Source organism: Corvus moneduloides, chromosome 30 (assembly GCF_009650955.1).
Source record: "Corvus moneduloides isolate bCorMon1 chromosome 30, bCorMon1.pri, whole genome shotgun sequence".
Classification (NCBI taxonomy): domain Eukaryota; kingdom Metazoa; phylum Chordata; class Aves; order Passeriformes; family Corvidae; genus Corvus; species Corvus moneduloides.
In genome coordinates this window covers 726662-749236 of record NC_045505.1, presented here as the reverse complement: position 1 = coordinate 749236, position 22575 = coordinate 726662, and the positions used below count along the sequence as shown (strand labels likewise).

General features: G+C 68.0%; 2 protein-coding genes across 3 annotated transcripts; one reads left to right on the top strand and one right to left on the bottom strand.

Moving 5' to 3' along the window:
- Positions 1-16: 16 nt before the first annotated feature.
- Positions 17-14189, bottom strand: ADCY6 (adenylate cyclase 6). Its single transcript, XM_032093871.1, has 22 exons — positions 14141-14189; positions 12438-13272; positions 10662-10811; positions 10451-10572; positions 10232-10343; positions 10038-10165; positions 9257-9415; positions 9028-9169; positions 8820-8948; positions 8337-8362; positions 8090-8237; positions 7337-7434; positions 7172-7259; positions 6981-7097; positions 6741-6899; positions 5283-5458; positions 5172-5201; positions 4623-4752; positions 3816-4079; positions 1375-1579; positions 752-876; positions 17-670 (listed from the first exon to the last, which is right to left on the bottom strand). The coding sequence occupies exons 2-22, from the start codon at positions 13269-13271 to the stop codon at positions 542-544; spliced, it is 3471 nt and encodes a 1156-aa protein (XP_031949762.1). The 5' UTR covers position 13272; positions 14141-14189; the 3' UTR covers positions 17-541.
- Positions 14190-16135: 1946 nt separating this feature from the next.
- On the top strand, positions 16136-22572 carry CACNB3 (calcium voltage-gated channel auxiliary subunit beta 3). 2 transcript variants are annotated; one of them, XM_032093921.1, is made up of 14 exons: positions 16136-16283; positions 16433-16525; positions 19232-19354; positions 19439-19561; positions 19639-19754; positions 19821-19885; positions 19966-19985; positions 20222-20302; positions 20497-20555; positions 20641-20750; positions 20838-20989; positions 21065-21160; positions 21243-21392; positions 21832-22572. In XM_032093921.1, the coding sequence occupies exons 1-14, from the start codon at positions 16242-16244 to the stop codon at positions 22114-22116; spliced, it is 1515 nt and encodes a 504-aa protein (XP_031949812.1). In that variant the 5' UTR covers positions 16136-16241; the 3' UTR covers positions 22117-22572. The 2 variants fall into 2 exon arrangements, with proteins under 2 accessions (XP_031949812.1, XP_031949813.1); XM_032093922.1 differs by lacking the exons at positions 16136-16283; positions 16433-16525 and adding an exon at positions 18020-18158.
- The last annotated feature ends 3 nt before the right edge of the window (positions 22573-22575 follow it).

Genomic DNA, 22575 nt, shown 5'->3' with positions numbered 1-22575 from the left:
GAAAAAAAAAAAAAAGTCACTTCATTAGGGTTTTTTTTGCATTTAAAAGGGGGGGGTCTGCCCCCCCCCCCTCCCCGCCACAGTCCCCCCGGAGGGAGCTGGGACCCCCGGGGGGTGAGGGGGCTGCGGAGATGCTGGGCCTGCGCCTCCCCACCCCCCGCAGGCGGCACTTCAATTTGGCACATGGAGGGGGCTGGGCAGCCCCCCGCCCCCAAAACCCCCTGCAGTCCCTTTCCTGGGGGGGCCCCATCTCCCGTCTTTGGCACATGGGGGGTTTCAGCAAAGGGATGGGGGTTACCATGACACCCCCCCACCCCAAGAAACACCCCGGTGCAGGGCTGGGAAACACCCCCTAAAACACCCCCGGAGAGGGGGCACAGGGTCACCTCCCCACACCCCCCAACCACCTCCCTTGTGTCCGTTTCTCCCTTTTCTTTGTTTTTTTAATACGTGGATTTGGGGAATTTTCCTTTTTTTCTTTGCCTGAGCTCGGCACAGGCTGGGGGAGCCCTCGGCGTGCGGGGACACCGTGGGGACCCCCCTAACTGCCCCCAGGGCCCGCATTGAGGAAGTAGGTGGTCATCTCCCCCTTGCCCTTGACCTTGACCAGCCCTCGGCACTCCAACACGTAGCCCTTGGCCGCCAGCACCTGGTACAGGTCCGTTGTCACCTGGAGGGGGGACACAGGGGTCAGGGGGGCCCGTGGGGGTCTCTGGGTGGGTGTCCCGTGCCCCTCCCACCCCCGGCTGACCTGGATGCGGTCGGGGACCCCGGTGCTGTCCATGCGGCTCGAGACGTTGACGGTGTTGCCCCAAATGTCATACTGGGGCTTGCGAGCTCCGATGACCCCTGCGACCACCGGGCCCATGTTCAGGCCTGGGGGGACACGGTTGAGAGTCAGGGATGACCCCCACGCTCGGGGAAATGGGGGGAGGGCAAGGGCAGGGGAGAGAAAGAGGGTAGGGAAAGGGGGAAAACGGGGTGAGGAGGGAAAAGAAGGGGTGAGAGGGGGAAAGGGGCTGTGAGATTGGAAAAGGAGGGAGTTACGGGGAAAAGAGGGGTGTGAAGGGGGGAAAAAGGTGGGGTGAGAGGGGAAAGGGGAGGTGAGAGGGGAAAAGGAAGGAGTGAGGGGGGGAAAAGGTGGTGTGAGAAGGGGAAGATGGGGCAGGAGGGGAGAAAAGAGAGGGCAAGATGGGGAAAAGGAGGGGTGAGAGAGGAAAAGGGGGTAAGGAAGGGAAAAGGAAGAGGTGATTGGGAAAGAGTGGAAAAAGGGGTGCAAGAGCCGCCAGGCACAAAGCCATGAACGACAGCCAGGGGCGTGCATGGGATGGCTGGAGGTGCAGAGGGGCGTGCAAGGGGCGTGCAAGGGCTCACCGATCTTCATCTGGAAGTTGTTGAAGGAGTGCTCGTTGATGTACTTCATCTGCTCCATGAGGTGCATGGCGTAGTCGGCCAGCGCTGCGATGTGGCTCCGGCCCTCGCGGTCGTAGGTGGCCGCGTTGAGCCCCGACGCCGCCATGTAGGTGCTGCCGATGGTCTTGATCTTCTCCAGCTGCCGGTACTTCTGCTCGCTGATGATCTGGGGGGACGGGGTGGGGTCACCCCCACAGCGCCTCGACGGGGCGATGGGTACCCCAAATCCTGCACCCCCATCCCATGGCTCCGTGAGTGCTGCTCCGTGGCTTTTCCAGCACCTCCTGCACCCTGCACTATGGCGCCATAAATGCTCCTCCACGGCCTCTCCAGCACCCCGTGACCCCATCCCCTGCACCCCAGCCTCATCCGTGGCGTTCCACAACCTCTCCAGCACCCTGTGCACACCATCTCCTGCACCCTGTCCCCGAACACGGTGCTCTGCAGGCTCTCTGTACCTCGTGCACCCCATCTTCTCGCACGTCATTCATGGTGCTCCACAGCCTCTCCAGCACCCCATGAATCCCATCCCCTGCACCCCATCCTCATCCATGGTGCTCCACAGCTTCTCCAGCACCCCATATCTGCATCCCCTATACCCCATCCTCATCCAGGGTGCTCCATAGCTCCTCCAGCACCCCATGAATCCCATCCCCTGCACCCCATCCTCATCCATGGTGCTCCACAGCTTCTCCAGCACCCCATATCTGCATCCCCTATACCCCATCCTCATCCAGGGTGCTCCACAGACTCTCCAGCACCCTGTGCACACCATCTCCTGCACCCCATCCCCAAACAAGGTGTTCCACAGCGTCTCCAACACCCCATGAATCCCATCCGCTGCACCCTATCCTCCTCCATGGTGTTCCACAGACTCTCCAGCACCCCAGTGAACACCATCTCCTGTCCCTGTCCCCAAACACGGTGTTCCACAGCCTCTCCAACACCCCATCTTCCTGCACCCCATCCCTGTGCACCCTATCCATGCTGCTCCACACTCTCCAGCACCCCACGAACCCCATCCGCTGCACCCCACGAACCCCATCCGCTGCACCCCAACCTCATCCACGCTGCTCCACAGCCTCTCCAGCATGCCCTGCACCCATTCCTGTTGCTCCATGAAAGCTTCTCCGTGGCTTCTCCAAGGATGGAGTACATCCTGTACCTCATTCACGCTGCTCCACAGCCTTTCCAGCACCCCGTGACCGCATTCCCTGGACCACAACCTCATCCATGGTGTTCCACAGACTCTCCAGCACCCCATGAACCCCATCTGCTGCACCACAACCTCATCCATGGTGTTCCACAGACTCTCCAGCACCCCATGAACCCCATCTGCTGCACCCCAACCTCATCCATGGTGTTCCACAGACTCTCCAGTACCCCATGAACCCCATCTGCTGCACCACAACCTCATCCATGGTGTTCCACAGACTCTCCAGCACCCCATGAACCCCATCTGCTGCACCCCAACCTCATCCATGGTGTTCCACAGACTCTCCAGTACCCCATGAACCCCATCTGCTGCACCCCAACCTCATCCATGGTGTTCCACAGACTCTCCAGCACCCCAGTGAACACCATCTCCTGTCCCTGTCCCCAAACACGGTGTTCCACAGCCTCTCCAACACCCCATCTTCCTGCACCCCATCCTTATGCACCCTATCCATGCTGCTCCACACTCTCCAGCACCCCACGAACCCCATCCGCTGCACCCCACGAACCCCATCCGCTGCACCCCAACCTCATCCACGCTGCTCCACAGCCTCTCCAGCATGCCCTGCACCCGTTCCTGTTGCTCCATGAAAGCTTCTCCGTGGCTTCTCCAAGGGTGGAGTACATCCTGTACCTCATTCACGCTGCTCCACAGCCTTTCCAGCACCCCGTGACCGCATTCCCTGGACCACAACCTCATCCATGGTGTTCCACGGACCCTCCAGCACCCCATGAACCCCATCTGCTGCACCCCAACCTCATCCATGGTGTTCCACGGACCCTCCAGCACCCCATGAACCCCATCTGCTGCACCCCAACCTCATCCATGGTGTTCCACAGACTCTCCAGCACCCCATGAGCCCCATCTGCTGCACCACAACCTCATCCATGGTGTTCCACAGACTCTCCAGTACCCCATGAACCCCATCTGCTGCACCCCATCCTCCTCCATGGTGTTCCACAGACTCTCCAGCACCCCAGTGAACACCATCTGCTGCACCCTGTCCCCAAACACGGTGTTCCACAGCCTCTCCAACACCCCATCTTCCTGCACCCCATCCCTGTGCACCCTATCCACGCTGCTCCACAGCCTCTCCAGCACCCCACGAACCCCATCCGCTGCACCCCAACCCCGCACACTTCACCTCCACACACCCCCTCCCCTCGCCCTTTCTCCGCCCCAGCACCTCATCGAAGTCGGCGATGATCTCGTTGAGCAGCCGCAGACACTCCACGCCCTCGTTGTTGGCCTCCAGCTCCACGTAGAACTCAGAGAAGTTGCTGATGGAGGCGAACATGACGGCCACGCACTCGCAGGACTGGTAGTAGAGCTCGTCGTTGCGCCGCTCCCGTGCCAGGAAGTGTGCGGCCACGTCCTTGGGCAGGATGTTGTGCAGCAGCCGCCGGTTGTAGGCCTGGAGCTCCTCCATCTCCTCCTTCTCGCCCGTTGCCTGCGGGCACAGACCCGTGTGGGAGCTGCCACAGGACCCCGTGGCCGCCCTGGCATCAGGGTATGGGGAGGGGGTTGGTCCCAGCCCCATGGTCACCCCAGTCCTGGGGTGCAGAGAAAGGGTCACTCCCAGCCCTGCGGCCTCTCCCGGGTCAGGGTGTGGGGAGTGGGGTGATCCTGGCCCTGGACTGGTCCCTGTCCCATGACTGCCCTGGTTCTGGGGTGCAGGGAAGGGTCAGTTCTGGTCCTAGAGTGCAAGGAAGGGGTTGGTTCCAGCCCCAAAGTCATCCTAATCCCAGGGAGCAGGGAAAGAGTCACTTCCAGACCCATGGTCATCCCATTCCCAAGGGAGCAGGGTCAGTCCTAGTCCCACAACCACCCCGGTTCTGGGGTGCTGAGAGGGGTCAGTCTTGTCCCAGAGTATGGGAAGGGGTCAATCCTGACTGCGTGGTCACCCCAGTCCTGGGGTACAGGGAGGGGGTCGGTCCCAGTCCCAGGATGCAGGGAAAGGGTTGTTCCAAGCCCCCCCACACCTTGGTCGTACCTGGAGCTTCCAGAGGAAGTCGAGGCGGGCAGTGGACTCGACCTGCTGTGCGTGCAGGTACAGGGCGAGCGCGAACACGGCCAGGACCACGGGGGTCACGTAGCGCAGGGCCACCTTCCCCTCCGCCAGGCTGCAGGACCCCCGGGATCCCTGAGACAGGCTGAGGGACCAGCCCCCACCCATCCAGGGATCCCAAACTGCACCCAGACCCCAAAGATCCACTCACCCACCCAGGGGAACCCCAAATGTGTACCCAACCCCAAAGATTCACCCACTCACCCAAGAGGCACAAAACCTGCACCCAGACCCCAAACATTCACCTGTCCGTCCCAGGGACCCTCAGTCTGCACCTAGACCCCAAAGATCCACTCACTCACCCAAAGGAGCCCCAAATTTGCACCCAGACCCTAAAGCTGAACCCACACCAGAGACCCCGAGGCTGTACCCACCCCCCAGTGCTGCAGCACAGACCCCCAAGGGACCCTCCTGCTTCTGCCCACCCTCACCCCCCTACGCCCAGGTCCCCACTGGCTCCAGTTTGCTGCTCACCACTCTCCCTGCGTCACGTTGAAGGAGGGCCTGTGGGGACAGGAGCCAGGGGTCAGTGGGGTGGGGACACAGCTGTGAGGTGGGGACCGCTGGGGGACCGGAGGCACTCACAGGGCATTGGCCAGGACCAGCAGGTCGGCGTTGTCAAAGAGGGCTGCGTGAGGCCCCTCCACCAGCAGCAGGAACGTGGCCTCAATGCCCACCATGAGCAGCAGCTTCCCGATGCTACTGATGTGCAGGAAGACGGAGCAGGCGAGCAGGCTCAGCACCACGCTGTAGCTGAAGTACTGGGGGGGGCATGGTGGGGTGCACCGGCACCCCAGGAACACCGGATGGTACCCAGAACACTGGGTGGTACCCCTGGGATCTTTGCAGCACCCAGGGAACCCCAGATGGCACCCCAGGAACCAGGACTGGCATTCCAGGAACCCCTGTAGTTCCCTGGGAACCCTGGATAGCACCCCTGGGAACCCTGGATAGCACCCCTGGAATGCGGGATGGCACCTCTGGAATGCTGGATGGCACCCCGGGACCCCCTGTAGCACCCTGGGGATACTGGCGGGCACTCCTGGGAATCCCTGATGGCACCCTGGGAACCTCTGCAGCGCACTGGGAACCCCAGATGGCACCCCAGGAACCCCAGCCCTCACCCCAGGAACCCAGGATGGAACTCCTGGGGAACCCTGGACAGCGCTTGTGGGAACTCTGCAGCACCCCAGTAACCTCTGCAGCACCCTGGGAACCCCAGAGGGCACCCCTGGGAGCTCTTTGGTACCCTGGGAACACCAGCCAGCATCACAGCAACTGCTGAAGCACCCCGAGAACCCCAGCTGGTACCCCAGGAACCCCGAATGGCACCCCAAAGAACCCTCTGCCACCTTAGGAATACCAGCTGAGACCCCAGGAACTCCTGCAGCACCCCAGGGACCTCAGACAGCATTCCAGGAACCCCTGCAGCCCCTTGGGAACACTGGATGGCACCCTTGGGAACCCTGCAGCACCCCAGGAGTCCCAGCACCTCCCCACGCCCACAGGGACCTTGCACCCCTGGGGACACCGTGCCAGCACCCAGCAACCTCAAGGGCTCAGTGCCAGCACCCGCTGAGGACCTTGGACCCGAGTGACCTGTGCCAGCACCCGGTGGCTGTGGGGACATGCTGGCACCCCGCACCCATGGGGACCCCATGCCAGCACCCTGGGGGACACTGCACCCATGGGAACCCCATGCCAGCACCCTGGAGGACACTGCACCCATGGGGACCCCACGCCAGCACTCCAGGGGACACTGCACCCTCTAGGACCCTGTGCCAGCATGTTTGGGGACACCGTGCCAGCACTCTGGGGAACACTGCCCCCATGGGGACCCCGTGCCAGCACCCTTGGGGACACGATGCCCACAGAGATCCATGCCAGCATCCCTGGGGACACTACACCCATGGGGACCCTCTGCCAGCGCCCAGCAACCTCAAGGACCCTCTGCCAGCGCCCAGGGAGGACTTGGCCCCAGCAGGGACCCCTGTAGGAACCCAACCCCATGCCCTGTGCCAGAGGGTGCCCGCGGCCGCTCACCTCGGGGAAGTCACAGGCCAGCCCGTCCCCATGGCAGGAGCCCGCGGGGGTCCCCAGGGAGAAGTTGAGAGCCCGGAGCTGGCAGGGCCCCACAGCCCCGGGGGTGATGTTGAGCTCACGGGCGGCGCAGTCCCGCAGGGCCATGCGGCTGCAGGAGAACTGGGGGGCCAGAGGGGTGAGACAGTGCCCCACAGCTCCCCACAGCCCCCCACAGCCCCCCACGGCCCCCCATGACCCTACCATGTTGACGAAGGCAGCGATGAAGACGAGGAGGATGGTGAAGACGGCGATGCCGGTGCTGCGGGCGCGGGACTGGACGATGCCCCGGGAGAGCTGCTGCAGGGCGGCGGGGAAGAGCTGGGGGGGAACCGAGGACCCTGTAAGGCATGGCCAAGGCCCCCCAAAAACCCTCCCAGCCCTCAGGTACTCACAGTGACACAGGAGTAGATGGCGCAGATGAAGAGGATGGCGGCGAGGAGGATGAAGATGCTGACGTAGACCCCGAGCATCAGCGGGGAGCTGGGCAGAGGTGGGAGGTGAGTTGGGGACGGGGTTGGGGGATCAGAGCTGATGTTTGGGGGGGCTGCGGCACTTACTGGGGGAACACCAGGATCTGGAGGCAGCAGATGAAGCAGAAGACGAGGAGGGTGCAGGCCACGTAGCCACCAAAACGGTCGTCGACCTTCTTGGAGTACTGAGGAGACAGGGGGAGGTGGGGTGGATGGAGAGAGGGGACGGGGGGGACCCCAGGGGAAGAGGGGAGGGGGGGCTGAGGGGTGGAGGGGAATGGGGGAATCTGGGGGATGGGATGGGGGGAAATGGGAGGACCCCAAGGGATCCAGACGGAGGGGGACTGGGGACATCCCAGAGGATGGGATGTGGGAGGACAGGGGCAACCCCAAAGGGGAATGGGGGAACCCCAGGGGATGCAAGGGATGGGATGGAGGGAGATGAGGGGACCCCAGAGGGTGGGGAAAAGGGGGACAGGAGCACCCTGGGGCATGGGATGGAGGGGGATGGGAGGGACTCTAGTGGATGCAGGGAGTGGGATGGAGGGGACTGCAGGGGATGGGATGGGACATGGGGGACCCCAGGGGATGGAATGGTGGGGGACAAGTGGACCCCAGGAGATGGGAGGGGACGGGAGGACCCCAGGGGATGGGAAGGAATGGAGGGGGCAGGGGATGAGGTTGAGAAGGTGGAGGGACCATGAAACCAGCACGGAGTGGACCCCAAGGGACAGAGGAGAGATGGGAGGGACGAAGGTGCTGACGGGACCGGGGCAGAGGGGACTTCAGGAGACAGATGGGACGGTGGGTCCAGAACAAAGGGGACAGAGGGGCCCCCACCTTCTTCTCCAGCTCGGGGGTCTGGAAGGTGAGCAGGAACTTCTTGACATGGTCCTTGCGGAGCTGGTCGATGCTACGGGCATCGATGGCCCGGCTCAGGAACTCATCCACCTCATCCTCAGGGTTGAGGGCCTCCTGGGCACCACGGCTGGGGAATGCAGGGGTCAGGACCCTCCCAGGCTCCCAGCTCTGCCTCAGGGAGGGGCTGGTCACGACCCCCCCAGCAGCCCAGCATGGGGACACTCACTTGTCCTTGCTGGAGTCATCAATGCCCTGGGAGACACAAGGGAGATGGAGATGTCAGCGACACTGGCACGGACGGGGGGGACCATCATGGACCACAAGGACATGGGACATCCCCCAGGGTCACCCGGGATGGGGGACAGAATTCCAGGGGTAAATGGGATGAGGGGGTGTCCCCAAGGGTTCTTGGCAAGGCCAAGAGGGTTCCCAGGGGTCTGCAAAGGAGGGACGGGTCTAGGGGGGGATGTCAACACCAGCGAGGACGGGAGACCCCTGAGGGTCCCCAGGACTGGTGAGAACCAGGAGGATCTCCAAGGTCACCAGGGACCACCCAGGAACTGCCCGAGGCCCGCGGGCAGCAGGAGGAAGCCATGAGGGCTGCGGGCAGGGCTGGGGAAGCCACCGACAGCCACGGAAGGGCAGCAAGTGGCTGATAGCACTGCGGTGGGGGTCCCCCATGCCCGATGCCCTCCCCGGCACCGCTCACCATCTGCCGGAAGGCCTTGGAGTCCTTGGTGCGGGAGAAGGAGCGCTCGGGCACCCAGCGCGGCACCAGCCCCTCGGTGGAGTTGGCGCGAGTGCGCTGCAGCTTGGCCAGGATGGCTTTCTCCTCCTTCTGCAGGGTGACACAGCCGTGAGGGGGTGACCCCAGCTTTCCCAAGCCCCAGCCGCCCCCCAGCTGCCCCCCAACTCACGCGCTTCTGGCTGCAGCCGACGATCAGGAAGGTCTCGATGTTGTGCTCCTTGAGGTAGGCGTTGCGCTCGCCCCCGTGGCCCGGCTCCACCTCGTAGTCCCCGTTCAGGTACTGCAGCGTTGCCCAGGTGATGTGGATGCGCCTGGGGACGGGGAATGAAGGTGCTGAGCCTTCCCTGCCCGGTGCCCCCCACCCCGCACCCCAACCCAGCCCCCGCGTCCCGGCTCACCCGGCTTTGCCGCCCGCTTCCATGTGGTTGGCGAGGGTGACATCGTTGGACCAGACGTCGAACTGCCACTTGCGCAGCCCCAGGACGCCGCAGTGAACCCGCCCGCTGTGGATGCCCACGCGCATGTTCACGTTCACCCCCGTCACCTCGCGCACCAGCCTGCAGACGGCACCGGCACCGCGTCACCCCTGGGCGCTCCGTGGCACCCACAGGCGCCTCGAGGTGTCCCCAAGCAACCCTCGGCCTTGCAGGGTTCCCAGGCACCACAGCATCCCATTGGCACCAGGGCATCTCCAGATAGTTCACAGCACCCCCAGGCACCCCATGGCATCCCATGGCCTTTCAGGATTCCCAGACACCACAGCACCCCAAGACACCCCAAAGCACTGCTGGACTCACAGGCACCCCATGGCACCACAGCACCCCCAGGCACCCCATGGCATCCCTAGGCGCTGTGACCCAGACTGGTGAGTTCTGGGGATGTGCCAGGAATGGGAGCCGTCCCCCAAGCTGCAGTGGCACTTGGGACTTGCCAAAACTGGGGAAATCACAGCCCCCCCAAGTTGCAGAGGCACCAGGGACACACCAGTGCCAGATGCAGCCCCTCAGGGTTGTGGTAGCGCCAGGGACATACCAGCACCACAGTGGGGTGCAGCCCCCCAAATTATGGTGGCACCAGAGATGTCCCAGCCCAGGGGATGGGCACAGCAGGGTCAGGTGCAGCCCCTCAAGCTGTGGTGGCACTGGGGACGGGCACAGCCCCGGTCTCTGCCCCACTCACGAGATGGCCTCGATCATGTCGACGCCCATCTCCACGCAGCAGTGCGCGTGGTCCCCGCGCGCCTCCGGCAGCCCCGACACGCAGTAGTAGCAGTCCCCCAGGATCTTGATGCGCAGGCAATGGTTCTCCTGGGGGGCACGAGCAGGTTAGGAGGGCTCCAGGACCCCGCGAACTCCCCTGGCCCCTCCACTCACCGCAGCCAGCTTGTCAAAGCGGGCGAAGAGCTCGTTGAGTGTCATCACCAGCTCCTGGGCCGTGCACTGCGAGGCCAGGCTGGTGAAGCCCTCGATGTCCGCAAAGAGGATGCTGCCAGGAGGAAGAGCACGGGCTGGGCATGGCCCATGCACTGCCCCAGACACCCTCCCCAGTGATACCTCCCCCAAACCTTGCCTGCACCCCTGTCCCCGCAGTACCTGACATTGTCGTGCTTCTGGATGTAGATCTTGTGGAACATCATGTCCTCCTTCTTGGTGTTGATGTCCTCCTTCATCTCCATGGCCACATGCTGCGGCAGCACCGAGAGCAGCAGCCGCTCCTGCACCCACAGCAGTCCCATCAACAGGGCTGGGGTGCTGAGGGACCCCCCCAGCCCAGCACGGGGACCCCCGGGACCCCCCATCCCACCTGCTGCCGGTTCTCCCGCTGGAGGTGCAGGCGTGCCTGGATGTAGCCACGGGTCTCCTGGAAGGCCTGGCGCTGCGACACCTCAGCCGGGTAGTGGGTGCAGACCCCCACCACGTTGGTGCAGAGGAAGATCAGGGCATTGGCGCTGAGCTGGGGGGGAGGTGGGCTCGGTGTGACCACCCGGGGATCCCCATCCACCTCTGCCACCCTCCTCTGTGCCACAGAACCTTGGCTTTGGTAGGGTGGGTGCTGTTCAGGGGAGGAGAGGGGGCCGCAAGGAGGGGGATGTGGGTGTGGGAACATGGGGGCTCTGGGACACGGGGCAGGGAGGATGCAGGGACATGGAGACACAGGGGACAGGGTCGGGGGGATGTGGGGCACCAAAGGACATGGGAAAACAGGGCAAGGGGGCTGCAGGGACATGGGGGACTTGGGGCTGCGGGAAACCAGGGAACAGGGGATGCAGGGACCTGGGGACACAGGGTAGGGGGGCAAAGGGGACCTGGGGACACAGGGTGGGGGGGGCAAAGGGGGCGTGGGGACACAGGGTAGGGGGGCAAAGGGGGCATGGGGACACAGGGTAGGGGGGCAAAGGGGACCTGGGGACACAGGGTAGGGGGGCAAAGGGGGCATGGGGACAGAGGGTAGGGGGGCAAAGGGGACCTGGGGACACAGGGTAGGGGGGCAAAGGGGGCATGGGGACACAGGGTAGGGGGGGCAAAGGGGGCATGAGGACTGGGGACACAGGGGACATGCATAGAGTGAATGTGGAGGACCTGTAGATCCAGGACAGGGGGAACATGGGGATGTGGGGATGTAGAAAACCAGAGCAGGGGGGATACGAGGATACAGGGGCCTAAGGCTGGGGGTACATGGGGACCTGGAGCATGGAGGTCACGGGGACGCCCTCGGGAAGCAGAGGAAGTGGGAAAGCGGAGATGACTGCAGTGGGAGCTGCGGTTTGCCCCATCCCCATCTCCCAGGACTGGGGCCAGGGCTATTTATAGCGCTCCAACACAGTGGGACACTGGGAGCAGGGGCCTCACACCCCCCCCAACCCCGGCCCCATCGCGTCCCCCTGGAGCCCCATCGCTCCTACCCTGAGGGGGTGAACCCTAGCCGGGGGGGTGGCCCCTCCCATGACCCCGCTGGCCTCGGATGTCATTGTGTTCCTTGCCCTGGGCCCCGCGGGGACGGCACGTGGCCCGGGTCCTGGCCAGGCAGGGCGAGGGTGACGGGTGACGAGTGGCCCCGTGCGAGGAGGGAGAGCTGCTGGGGCTGGGAACACGCGGCCCTAGGGTTGGGGGAACCCTCTGCACCCCCTGTGCAAGCAGCACCCTCCTGGGAGAGCCCACCACATCAGAAGGGCAGGACAGGGGACACTGGCAGTGTCCCAGCCCCCCTGGGTGACAGCCACTCCCCTGCCCTGGTGCCCTGGACTTGCGTCCCTCCTCGGGGCTTTCTGCCAGCCCTACAACGGGGGCTTTGTGGGTGCCCCTTCCCCCAGTGCAGCCCACAATGGTGAGTCTGTGCCGGGGTGAGGGGCACTGCAGAGACCCCCGGCCCCATCACGGGACCTTCCCTGGGGCTCCCCTACCCCGGGGCAGCCAAGGGGCCCCTCCTGCCTCCAGAATTTTCCACCAGCAGAAACACCAAGTGCAAAAAAAAAATCCCAATTTTTTTGAGAGAGCGGGATTCAGGGAGGGGAGGTCCCCACCTGCAGGTGGGCGGGACGCCGAGGCGCAGCCCCTCCCGGGTGTGTCCCTCCAGCCCTACCTGCTTCCAGAGGAAGGGGTCGGCAGCGTTGCGGTGCCAGGCGATGGCGAGGTGCAGGACGGAGAGCAGCACCCCGGCCAGCACGGCCGCCCGCATCCGCACGGGCAGCAGCGTGTAGGTGATGTAGATGAAAAAGACGCTCCACCAAACGCCCTCGGCCGCGCTCCGGGGAGCCACGGCCACCGTCCCCAGCGCCTGCACCCCGGCCAGCAGCCCCAGCACCACGTAGCTCACCACCCACATGTAGTCCTGGGGGAAGGCGCTGCGACTGCACAGCACCATGAGGAGCAGGAACAGAGCCGTGGCACCGGCCAGCGCGGCGGCCGCCGGCACGTGCGGGGCGCCGGGCAGGCAGAGGAAGAGCAGCATCACCCCGCAAACCAGCACCAGCACTCCCATCAGCACCGTCAGGCTGCTCTGGTTCATCTGGAAGAAGTAGCGCTGGTAGAGCCGCTCCAGTTTGGCCGACTGGAAGCGTTTGGAGCGGAAAACCTGGAGCAGCCGCCGCCAGCACTCGCCGGCTGATGGTCGCCCCCCATGTCCTCCGGCTCCCTTCGGCCCCTTGGCCTCGCCGTCCTCCAAGCCCGCATCCACCGATTTGAGTCCCAGGTCGCCCGCGGGCCCCTTCTTGCCGTAATGATCCTCCTGCCAAGTGCAGCGCAGCCCCCGGGGGGGTCCTGCACCCCGCTCCATCTCAGGGTCCTGCAGGCAGCTCATGTAGCGGGGGCCACAGAGGCCGGCTCGGGGCCGGGGGCCCTTCTTGCCGTTGCGCTCCCCCCATGCCGTCTTCCGCTCGTCCACCTTGGGCACCAGGATGCCGCTGAACCACGACATGCTGTGGGCATCAAGGAGGGGTCAGCGCTTGGTCCCCCACTCTGACACCCCAAAAGGGGCCCTGGTGTCCACGGGGGTGCAAGGCCATGCAAGGGGTGGAGGGTCCTGGTGTCCCCACCGCCACCCTGGAGGATGCAGGCCCCAAGTCCCAGCTCTCCCGCTACCCCCATGGCTCCTGTGGGAATGGCCAGTGCTGGGTTCCCGGTGCTGGGTGCCCGGTGCCAGAATCCCGGTGCACGGTGCTGGGTTCCCGGTGTCGGGTTCCCGTTGTCCCGGTGCCCAGTGTCCTGGTGCCCAGTGCGTGGCCCTGCCGAGGCCGCCCCGAGCCCGCCCTTCCCGGTGCAGCGACCTGCGACAAAGCTGGGACCGACCCGGGCGTCCCGGCCCTGTTTGTCTTGAACGGCGGCCAACGGGCTGTACCGGGCACGGCCGCCCCGGGGCACCGGGAACCAGCCGGGACGTGGCAGCCGGTCCCTGCCCCGGGCGAGCTGCGGTGGAGAAAGGCCACCGGGAAGGGCCGGCCCCGGTGGCGGCGGCGGCGGCCGCCTCCCTCCCTCCCTCCCCGGTCCGGGCACGGGAGCTCCGCCGAGCTCGGCCCGTTCACCGGGACCCACCAGCGCCCTCCGGCCGCCGCACCGGACGCTCCCACCGCACCGGCAGCTCCCGCCGCACCGGACCCCCCCGAGCACCGCGCAGCCCTCCGGGGCCGCACCGCTCCGCCGCCCGGGGGCCCAGCCCGGTGTCGCCCCCCCCGCCCTGATCCCAGTCCCAGTCCCGATCCCGGTCCCGATCCCCGACGCCGCCGCCGCCCCGATCCACCCCCCCCGCCCCTCCCGCCGCTCCCGGTGCGCCCGGGCGGCCCCGCTCACCTCCGCCTCCGGCGCTGCCGCCCGCGGGGCCCCGCGCCCCGCCACGGCCCCGCCGCCGCCCGCTCCTACACGGCGGCCGCGCCGCGTCCCCGCCGCCCCATCCCGCGCCCAGGCCGGGCCCCCGGTGGCGGTGGCGGCCCCGGTCCCGGTCGCGGCCGCGCAGCCCCGGCCCGCCCCGGCCGGTGCCCGCCCCCCCTCCCCCCCCCCCGCCCGGATCCGCTCCCGGGCGCTCCCGGCCGGCGGCCTTAAAGGCGCAGCGGCGGCGGCGGGAACGGCCCGGTGCGGCCCGGAGCGGTGGGGGCGGACTCGCACCCCCGGGGCTGCGCACACGCGCACGGACACGAACACACGCACCGACATGGCGGGGACACGCGCGGCTGGGCCCCCCGTGTCCACACCTCCCAGGCCCCCCCTTGTCCGCACAGCCCCCCCCGAGTGTGTCACTTGCACACCCACCGCAGTGCCCCCCGTGCCTTCCCCCCGCACACCCGCCCCGCGCATCCCGGGACCCCCCTTGCACACGCACACATTGCACACCCCGGCACACGTGTGTTGCATGCACATGTGTGTTCACACGCACACGAACGCCCCTCGCACACGCCCGTACACGCACAAACTTCCCCTTGCACACGCACACACATGAGAACACATCCCCTTGCACACACGTTTTCCTTGCCGCACACATACACATTGCACATACACACCCTCCTTGCACATTTACACCCCCTCACGCACACACACACCCTTGCACACTCATGCAGCCCCGCTACACACTCGCACATACACCCCTACATATTCGTGTGCAAACACACGACCCCCCGTGCACACACGCCCGTACACCGCTCAGGTACAGCGGGCGTGCACACATGTGCAGGTGCACACACACACCCTTGCACACACAGCCCTTGCACACACCCCCTTTGCACGCACACACTCACGGGGGCACACCCTCCCTTTATCCACACCGCACACACTTCATATACACTCCCTTGCACGCACACACACACTCACCCCTTGCACACGCGCCTTTACACGCACACAGCCCTTACACACGCTGCCCCCGCCTTCACACATACAGTCCTTGCACACACCCCGTTATACACCCCTTACACACTCACAGCCCCCTTGCACGCACACACACACACACGCATCCTTTGCACACGCCCCCCCCCCATTTCCACGCACTCTCACACCCAGCTTGGCACAAGGCACCCCCTCACTGCGCTCCCCACCAGCCCACCCCCCCCGTACCCCACGAGTGTGCGTGGGACCGACCCTGCCCTCCCCCCGTGGCCGAAGCTCCCCTTGCCCCCCCTTCCCTCCCCCGCAGCGGCGGCGCCGGGCCGCGCACCCCCCCACCCCCCCCCGCCGCGGCGCCGGGCCCCGGGGAGTGCTGATTAATCATTAATTAGCAGCCGCCGGCGGGGCCGTGTCCCTGCGGCCCCACGCGGAAGTCCCGCCGCGCGGGGGGTGGGGGGCCCGTGCTGGGGCTCCGTGGGGCTCCCGGTCCATCCCCGGCCCGCGGTCCGGTGATGCTGCAGCACCGGAACCGGCCGCCACTGTGGGCACGGCGGGGACACGGGGCGTGGGGTGGATGGGCTGCGTCCCCCCACGGCCCCGCCCGCCCCACGCGGGGGTCTTTGGGGGCGTCACCCCGTGGGGGGGGTGATGCCGCGGCGTGGGGGTGGCAAAAAAAACTGTGGAAGGGGCAGGGCGGCCGCGGGAGCCGTCCCGGTGGGATGCGGGCGGAGGGGCTCGGGCTCCCGCATCCCCGCACACGCGTGGGCAGGGCCGCGGCGGCCCCGGGGGGCTCCTCTTCCCCGGTACCGCGCGGCCGGTCACCGCAGCACTGCGGGTTGTGGGGAGGGTCCGTTGCCGGTGCCTCCCGGTGGCTGCCCAGCTGCGGGGGCGCGGACCGGCCGCCACGGGGATGGGCGCGGGGGCGGGCAGGCGGGGGCGGGGACGGCCGGGACGCCCCGGCGGCCCCGTGTGATGCGGAGCGCGGCAGTGGCGGCGGCGCGGCCCTTCCCCGCGGAGCGCCGCGGTCCGGTGTGGGGCTGCCCCGCCGGGATCCCCGGGGCTCCGGAGGGTGCCGCCGGGGATGTCCGCCCCGGCGCAGCCTGACGCTCCCGGCTCCTTCCAGGTGAGCAGACCGGAGCTCTCCCGGCCGTCGCGGGCTCCGTGCGGCCCGGTTCGGTTCTGCCCGCAGAGCCGGGGGCCGCCGATGGCAGCGCCGTGGCGGGGCCGCGCCGCCCGGGGCCGCCCGGTGCTCACCGCCTGCTCTCGCCGCAGAGCCCCCGGAGGCTCCCGAAGCGCAAGAGCCGCTTCAAGCGCTCGGACGGCAGCACCTCGTCCGACACCACCTCCAGCATCCTCCGCAGGCAGGTGAGCGGGCCGGCACCGGCACCTACACCGGCACCGACACCAGCGCTGGCACTGGGGCGGGGCAGCCCCGCCAGCCCCGGGGCCGCCGCTGCTGCGGCTCCGCATTGAAGCACGGACCCGGGATGGGGAGCGGGGAGCGGCCGAGCATCTCCCACCCCAACCTCCGCACTGGAGGGAACGACGGGGCCGCCTCCGCCCCGCCGCTCCCCCGGGACCGGGGCTGGGCGCCGGCACCGAGCGCCGGTGGCATCGCAACAGCCGCTCCCCGCGGCTAAAAATAGCGAGTGCTGCGTCAGGGCCGGGCCGGCGGCGGGCACCGGCACTGCGGCGCGGGGGGCGGCCCCGGGAAACTGAGGCAGCGGAAGGGGAACGGGCCGGCAGGAGGTGTAGAGGGGGCCGCGGGGCTCCCCGCCCGCTCCCGCAACCGGCACTGGGCCGCCTCCTCGCGCTGCCAGGGAGAGGCACGGACCCCTCCGCTGCCCCCCACCCGGTGCTCCGGTTCCCTCCGGCCGCCGGCGGGTGAGCGGGTACCGGGGAGGCCCCGTGGAGGGCGGGGGGTTCCTGTAGGGGCGGCCTCAGGAGGCGCAGAGCGGCCCGAGCATCCCGTTTCCCTCGTGGTGGGGTGGCATCTGCTGTTCGGTACTCCCCGGTACCCCCAGGGACCCCGCGACCCGGCCCGGCACCCGGCGCTGCCCCTTCAGCACCTCGGAGAGGGCCCAGCTGGGCCCCGCCATGTGCCCGGTACCGGGGCCGGTGCTCGATGCCTGGTGCCCGGTGCAGGTGTCCGCGGCCGGTCCCGCCGCTGTCCGAAGCCCCCACCTCGCCGAGCGCTGCCCCGAGGTCCCCGGGCCGGCCGCGAGCCGTCCCGGGCCGGTCCCGCCAGGGCCCGTCCCGCTGCGCGGTAACGGGGCGGGCCGGCCCGGTCCCCCGGGGCCCGTCGCTGCCCCCCTCCTCGGGGGCGGGGGGGGGGGGGGGGGGCGCGGCGGGGGGGCGGGAGCGGCTCCGGCCCCGCCGCAGGGCTCGCCCTGCAGACGGGGCTGCTGCCGGCTCGGGGCAGGAGCGGAGCCGCCGCACCGGAGCATGGAGGTACCCACCGGGACCCCCCGCCGCCGCCCCGGAGCCCCGAGCTGCGCGCTGCGGGAGGCTGCACGGCCCCTCTGCCGCTGCTCCGGGACTCCCCTCTCACCCAGAGCTCTCCTCTTGGCAAACTGTCCCCCCCCCCGGGCCACCGGGTGCTGTGCCGGTGACCCGTCCGGGGGCAGCTCATCGGGACCGCTCGGGACTCCCGGCTGCCAGCGGAGCCCCCCGGCGACCCCCGCCAGAGAGGGGCCGGAACCCCCCGCCAGCACCGGGAAGGGGGAACGGCGACCCCCAACACACACCCACCCACCCCTCCCGGGCTGAGCGGCGGGGGCGGCTCCGTGCGCCCCGGGGGGGGGCGGTGGGAGGCGGGGGCGGGGAGGGGCGGGGAGGGGCGGTGGCGGCGGAGCGGGCAGGGCCAGCCGGAGCCCGAGCCGCAGCCGGAACCGGAGCCGGTGCCGGTGGAGCGGGGCGGGGGGGCGCGGGCGGCTCGGCTCGGCTCGCCCCGTCTATGTCGTTTTCTGACTCCAGCGCTACCTTCCTGCTCAACGAGGTACCGGCTCCGGTACCGGTCCCGGTACCGCGGGGACCGTGCGCAGGGGGCCGCGGTCGGGCTGGGGGGGAGCTGCGCCCTCCGGGGTGGTGATGGCGCACGAGGGGGGTGTGCCTCGGGGGGGGCCGTGCCCGGTGCAGGGTTCATGCCCGGTGCGGGGGCTGCTGTGCCGCCCCCCGGCCCTTTGTTCCTCGCCGCCGCTCTCGTCCCCCCCCGGCAGATACCGCCGGGACCGGGACCAGGCGGGACGAGAATCCCGATACCCCCGGCCGGGGGCCGATGTTCCAGGCCGGGGGGTGGCTGCATGGGGGGGGTCGTGCTGGAGAGGGGGCTGGAGATGCTGTGCAGGGGGGCCTCACTGGGGTGATGGGGGTGTCGTACTGGGGGGCCTGACTGGAATGCTGCGGAGCCGTACTGGGCATGCTGGGGGGTGGGGGATGCTCGGGGCGCGTGGGGCGGTGACGATGCCGGGGGGGGCCGTGCTGGGGAGGCCATGTTGGGGGGGGCTATGCTGGGAAACCATTTTGCCTGCGGGGGGGGCTGGGGGGGGGCCCAGGCTCCCCTCAGTGTGAGCGGGGTGGGATGTGCAGGTTAGCGGGGGGCGGTGCTGGGCAGCGGCGCTGAGCTCAGCCCGGCAGGGCCCGGGGGGCCTCGGGGGAGGGGGGGGGGGGGTGCTCAGCCACATCCAGGGACCTATAAATATTTCACCGCAGCTTCTGCGCCTGTTCCAGGCGCAGCGGGCGGTGGGTAAATACCGGCGCGGCGGGGAGGGGGAGCCGGGGGTGCTGCGCTGAGCACCCCAGGGTGGGGGGCGGCAGCGGCGAGACCCACATCCCCAGGGTGACAGGGGTCATCTCCCCATCCCTGGGGCTGCGGGGGTCTCCGCCGTCACCCCCCCAGCATGTGGGGGCTGCACCCCAGGGCAGCTGTGCTGGGTGATGCCACCGTGGACCCCCGAGAGCTGGAAGGGGGTCAGTAGGGTCCCCACGTGAGGCTGCCATCGCCTCAGCACGAGGTCCCTCTTTGTGGGGGTTCCCCTCACAGCCCCCCGGCACTCAGCCCCGTTCCCCCAGGGCTCGGCGGACTCCTACACCAGCCGCCCATCCCTGGACTCCGACGTGTCCCTGGAAGAGGACCGTGAGGGTGCCCGGCGCGAGGTGGAGAGCCAGGCTCAGCAGCAGCTCGAGAGGGCCAAGGTATGGATGGGGAGACACCCAGGGCATGGCCCGGGGTCGCTGCCAGGGCCCGGGGGTGCTGATCACCCCGCCAAACGCCCCTAGCACAAGCCGGTCGCCTTCGCTGTGCGCACCAATGTCAGCTACTGCGGGGCGCTGGACGAGGAGTGCCCAGTGCAGGGAGCCGCCATCAACTTTGAAGCCAAAGATTTCCTGCACATCAAAGAGGTCAGCTGGGGTGCTGGGGGGGTCGGTTCAGGGCCAGGGACCTCCCCTGCTCTCACCTGTGCCCTGTCCTCACCCAGAAATACAGCAATGATTGGTGGATCGGGCGCCTAGTGAAGGAGGGGGGGGACATCGCCTTCATCCCCAGCCCCCAGCGCCTGGAAGCCATGAGGCTCAAGCAGGAGCAGAAAGCCAGGTAGGGATGGGATCCCCTGGCCCCACCCTGGGGCCCCCAACACTCGCTCACCCCCTTCTTCCCCAGGAGAGCTGGCAATGCCTCGGGCCTCGGCGACAGCGGGAGCCGGCGATCGCCTCCCCCCTCCTTAGGTAAGGGCAGGGGAATTGTGGGGGTCCCGGGGGGGGTCCCCACTTTACTGTCACCAACCTCTGTCTCTTCTCTCCCCAAGCCAAGCAGAAGCAGAAGCAGGTGAGTCCCAGGTGCAGGGCTGTGCTCTGGGCAGGGGGAGGTGAGGAAGGGGCTGCAGGCAGGGCCAAGAGTGGCTGCTTCTGGGGTGGGGTGGGAGCAGAGACCCCCCTCTCGTTCCTGATTATGGGGCTGGGCGCGCTCCAGGATGCCGTGACTGTCTGGAATATGCTCATTGACCCCTTCCTGGCTGGGGGTGGGAGCACAGGGCACTGACACGTCCCCGTGTACCCCTGCAGACGCAGCACATCCCACCCTACGACGTGGTCCCCTCCATGCGGCCTGTGGTGCTGGTGGGGCCCTCACTGAAAGGATATGAGGTATGGGGGGGCTGCAGGGTGGCCTCGTTGTGCCCTCGGGATGGTCGCCTGCGCCCCTTATCCCTTCCCTGCCCATCCTGTGCCGGCGGCGGGCAGATGGTGGGGCCGAGGGCGGCTGGCAGGGTGCTGAGCGGCTGCCACCTCCCTGCCGGTGCCATCTGCCATGGCTCACTGGGCTGGCGGCCCCGTGGCAGGTCACCGACATGATGCAGAAAGCCCTCTTCGACTTCCTCAAGCACAGATTCGATGGCAGGTGAGACCATCACACCGCCCAGAACCCCCCCTCCTTCCACGGCATGGGGGTCCCCAGGTGGCCACGGTGTCCCTGTGCTCCCCAGGATCTCCATCACCCACATCACAGCTGATCTGTCCCTGGCCAAGCGCTCCATCCTCAACAACCTGGGCAAGCAGGCGATCCTGGAGCGCTCCACCACCCGCTCCAGCATTGGTGAGGGGCCAGGCTCACTCCGGGGGTGCAGGGATCCTCTCCCAGGGGCCAGCCCAACCTGACACGGCCCCCCCCGTGTCCCCCCAGCCGAGGTGCAGAGTGAGATCGAACGCATCTTCGAGCTGGCCAAGTCCCTGCAGCTGGTGGTGCTGGATGCTGACACCATCAACCACCCGGCCCAGCTGGCCAAGACCTCCCTGGCACCCATCATCGTCTACGTCAAGGTGTCCTCACCCAAGGTGAGGGGTGACCACGGCTCTGGGGGGGTCCTGGCTGCCCCCTGTGGTGCCATCACTCCCCTCTCCCCTCCCCAGGTCCTGCAGCGGCTCATCAAGTCCAGGGGCAAGTCCCAGGTGAAGCACCTCAACGTGCAGATGATGGCAGCCGACAAGCTGGTGCAGTGTCCCCCGGTGAGCCAGCCAGCCCCCCTGCCCTGGGGATGCCTGGGGGGATCCCCGAGCCCTCCCTGACCCCTCTCACCCACCCCCCCAGGAGCTCTTTGACGTGATCCTGGATGAGAACCAGCTGGAGGATGCCTGTGAGCACCTGGCTGAGTACCTGGAGGTTTACTGGCGTGCCACGCACCACCCGCCACACGCCCCCCACGCTGTCCCCTCGCCCACCGGACTCCCGGGCCTGCAGGTAACCCTGTGGCCCCCTCCCTGCTCCCACGGGGGTATAGGGTGGGGGGGACACACAAGCCCCCACTGGCCCCACGGGGACTCAGCACAGGGGTGCTGGGGCCAGGGAGGCTGCACAGCCCCCCACCCTGTCCCCCCAGCCCCTCCCTGCTCCCCACAGGGGTCTGCAGAACAGGGTGGGGGGCGCACAGGTCAGAACTGGGGACACACAGCCCCATTCCATGCTCCTCATGGGGATCCAGCACTGGGCTGTCCAGGCTGGGGGGGACATGCAGCTCCCCGGTCCCCTCCCTGCTCCCTACGGACAGCTGGCACAGGGGTCCACAGATGGGGTGGGGGGCACACAGCCCCCCCTCCCTGCTTCCCACGGGGACCCAGCACAGGGTGCCAGGGCCGGGGGGCACACGCAGCCCCCCACCGCAGCCCCTCCCTGCCCACAGAGCCAGCAGCTGCTGGGGGAGCGGGGCGAGCACTCGCCGCTGGAGCACGACAGCCTGATGCCATCAGATGAGGCGGGGGACACCTCGCCCCAGCCTTGGGGGGCCACATCCCAGCGCAGCTCGCGGCACCTGGAGGAGGAGGAGGAGTACGGGGACCCCTACCCCGACCTGTACCAGCCCCACCGGCACCACGGCAGCGGTCCCGGCACGCCGGAGCGCCCGAGCGAGCGCAACCACGACAGGAACTGGCAGCGCAGCCGGCCCTGGGCCAAGGACAGCTATTAGGGGTGGGGAGAGGGGGGGCACGGCTGGGAACCGGCCCCCCCAAACCCCGGGCGCTCCCCGCCTCGCCCCAGCCCCGTGCTGGGGGTGCTCAGACAATCGAACTCCGCACCGGCAGCTTCCTCTGGCCCGGCCCCCCGGGCACGTCTTCAGCCATAAGCACAGCGCGGGGGGGGGGCCCGGCGGCCAGGATGCCCTGGGACTCCCCGCCAAAGGTTTGGGGAGCCTGGGGACAGACACATGCCTTCGCCCTGCCTCAGTTTCTCCCCCGCCCCGGGCCCTGCATCACAGGTCGGCTCATTCTCCGCAGGGCAACTGTCATGGACAGTGGGTGCCCCCCCCCAAGAAGGGGGGGTAAGGAAGGGGGGACAGTTGTAGCAGCATCCCCCACCCCGCACAGACCCGAGGAAGAAAGGGAAGGTGCCTGCTCACCCCCGGGACCTGGCCTGCCCCCTCCCCACC

Coding starts and splice junctions, on each gene's coding strand:
- CACNB3 (XM_032093921.1), top strand. CDS start 16,242: ATGTCCGCCCCGGCGCAGCCTGACGCTCCCGGCTCCTTCCAG. Junction 20,990..21,064: donor TCAAGGTGTCCTCACCCAAG/GTGAGGGGTGAC, acceptor TCCCCTCCCCAG/GTCCTGCAGCGGCTCATCAA. Junction 21,393..21,831: donor CCGGACTCCCGGGCCTGCAG/GTAACCCTGTGG, acceptor CCCTGCCCACAG/AGCCAGCAGCTGCTGGGGGA.
- ADCY6 (XM_032093871.1), bottom strand. CDS start 13,271: ATGTCGTGGTTCAGCGGCATCCTGGTGCCCAAGGTGGACGAGCGGAAG. Junction 7,260..7,336: donor CAGATCCTGGTGTTCCCCCA/GTAAGTGCCGCA, acceptor ACCTCTGCCCAG/CTCCCCGCTGATGCTCGGGG. Junction 4,753..5,171: donor AACGTGACGCAGGGAGAGTG/GTGAGCAGCAAA, acceptor GGGGTCCTGCAG/CCTGGCGGAGGGGAAGGTGG.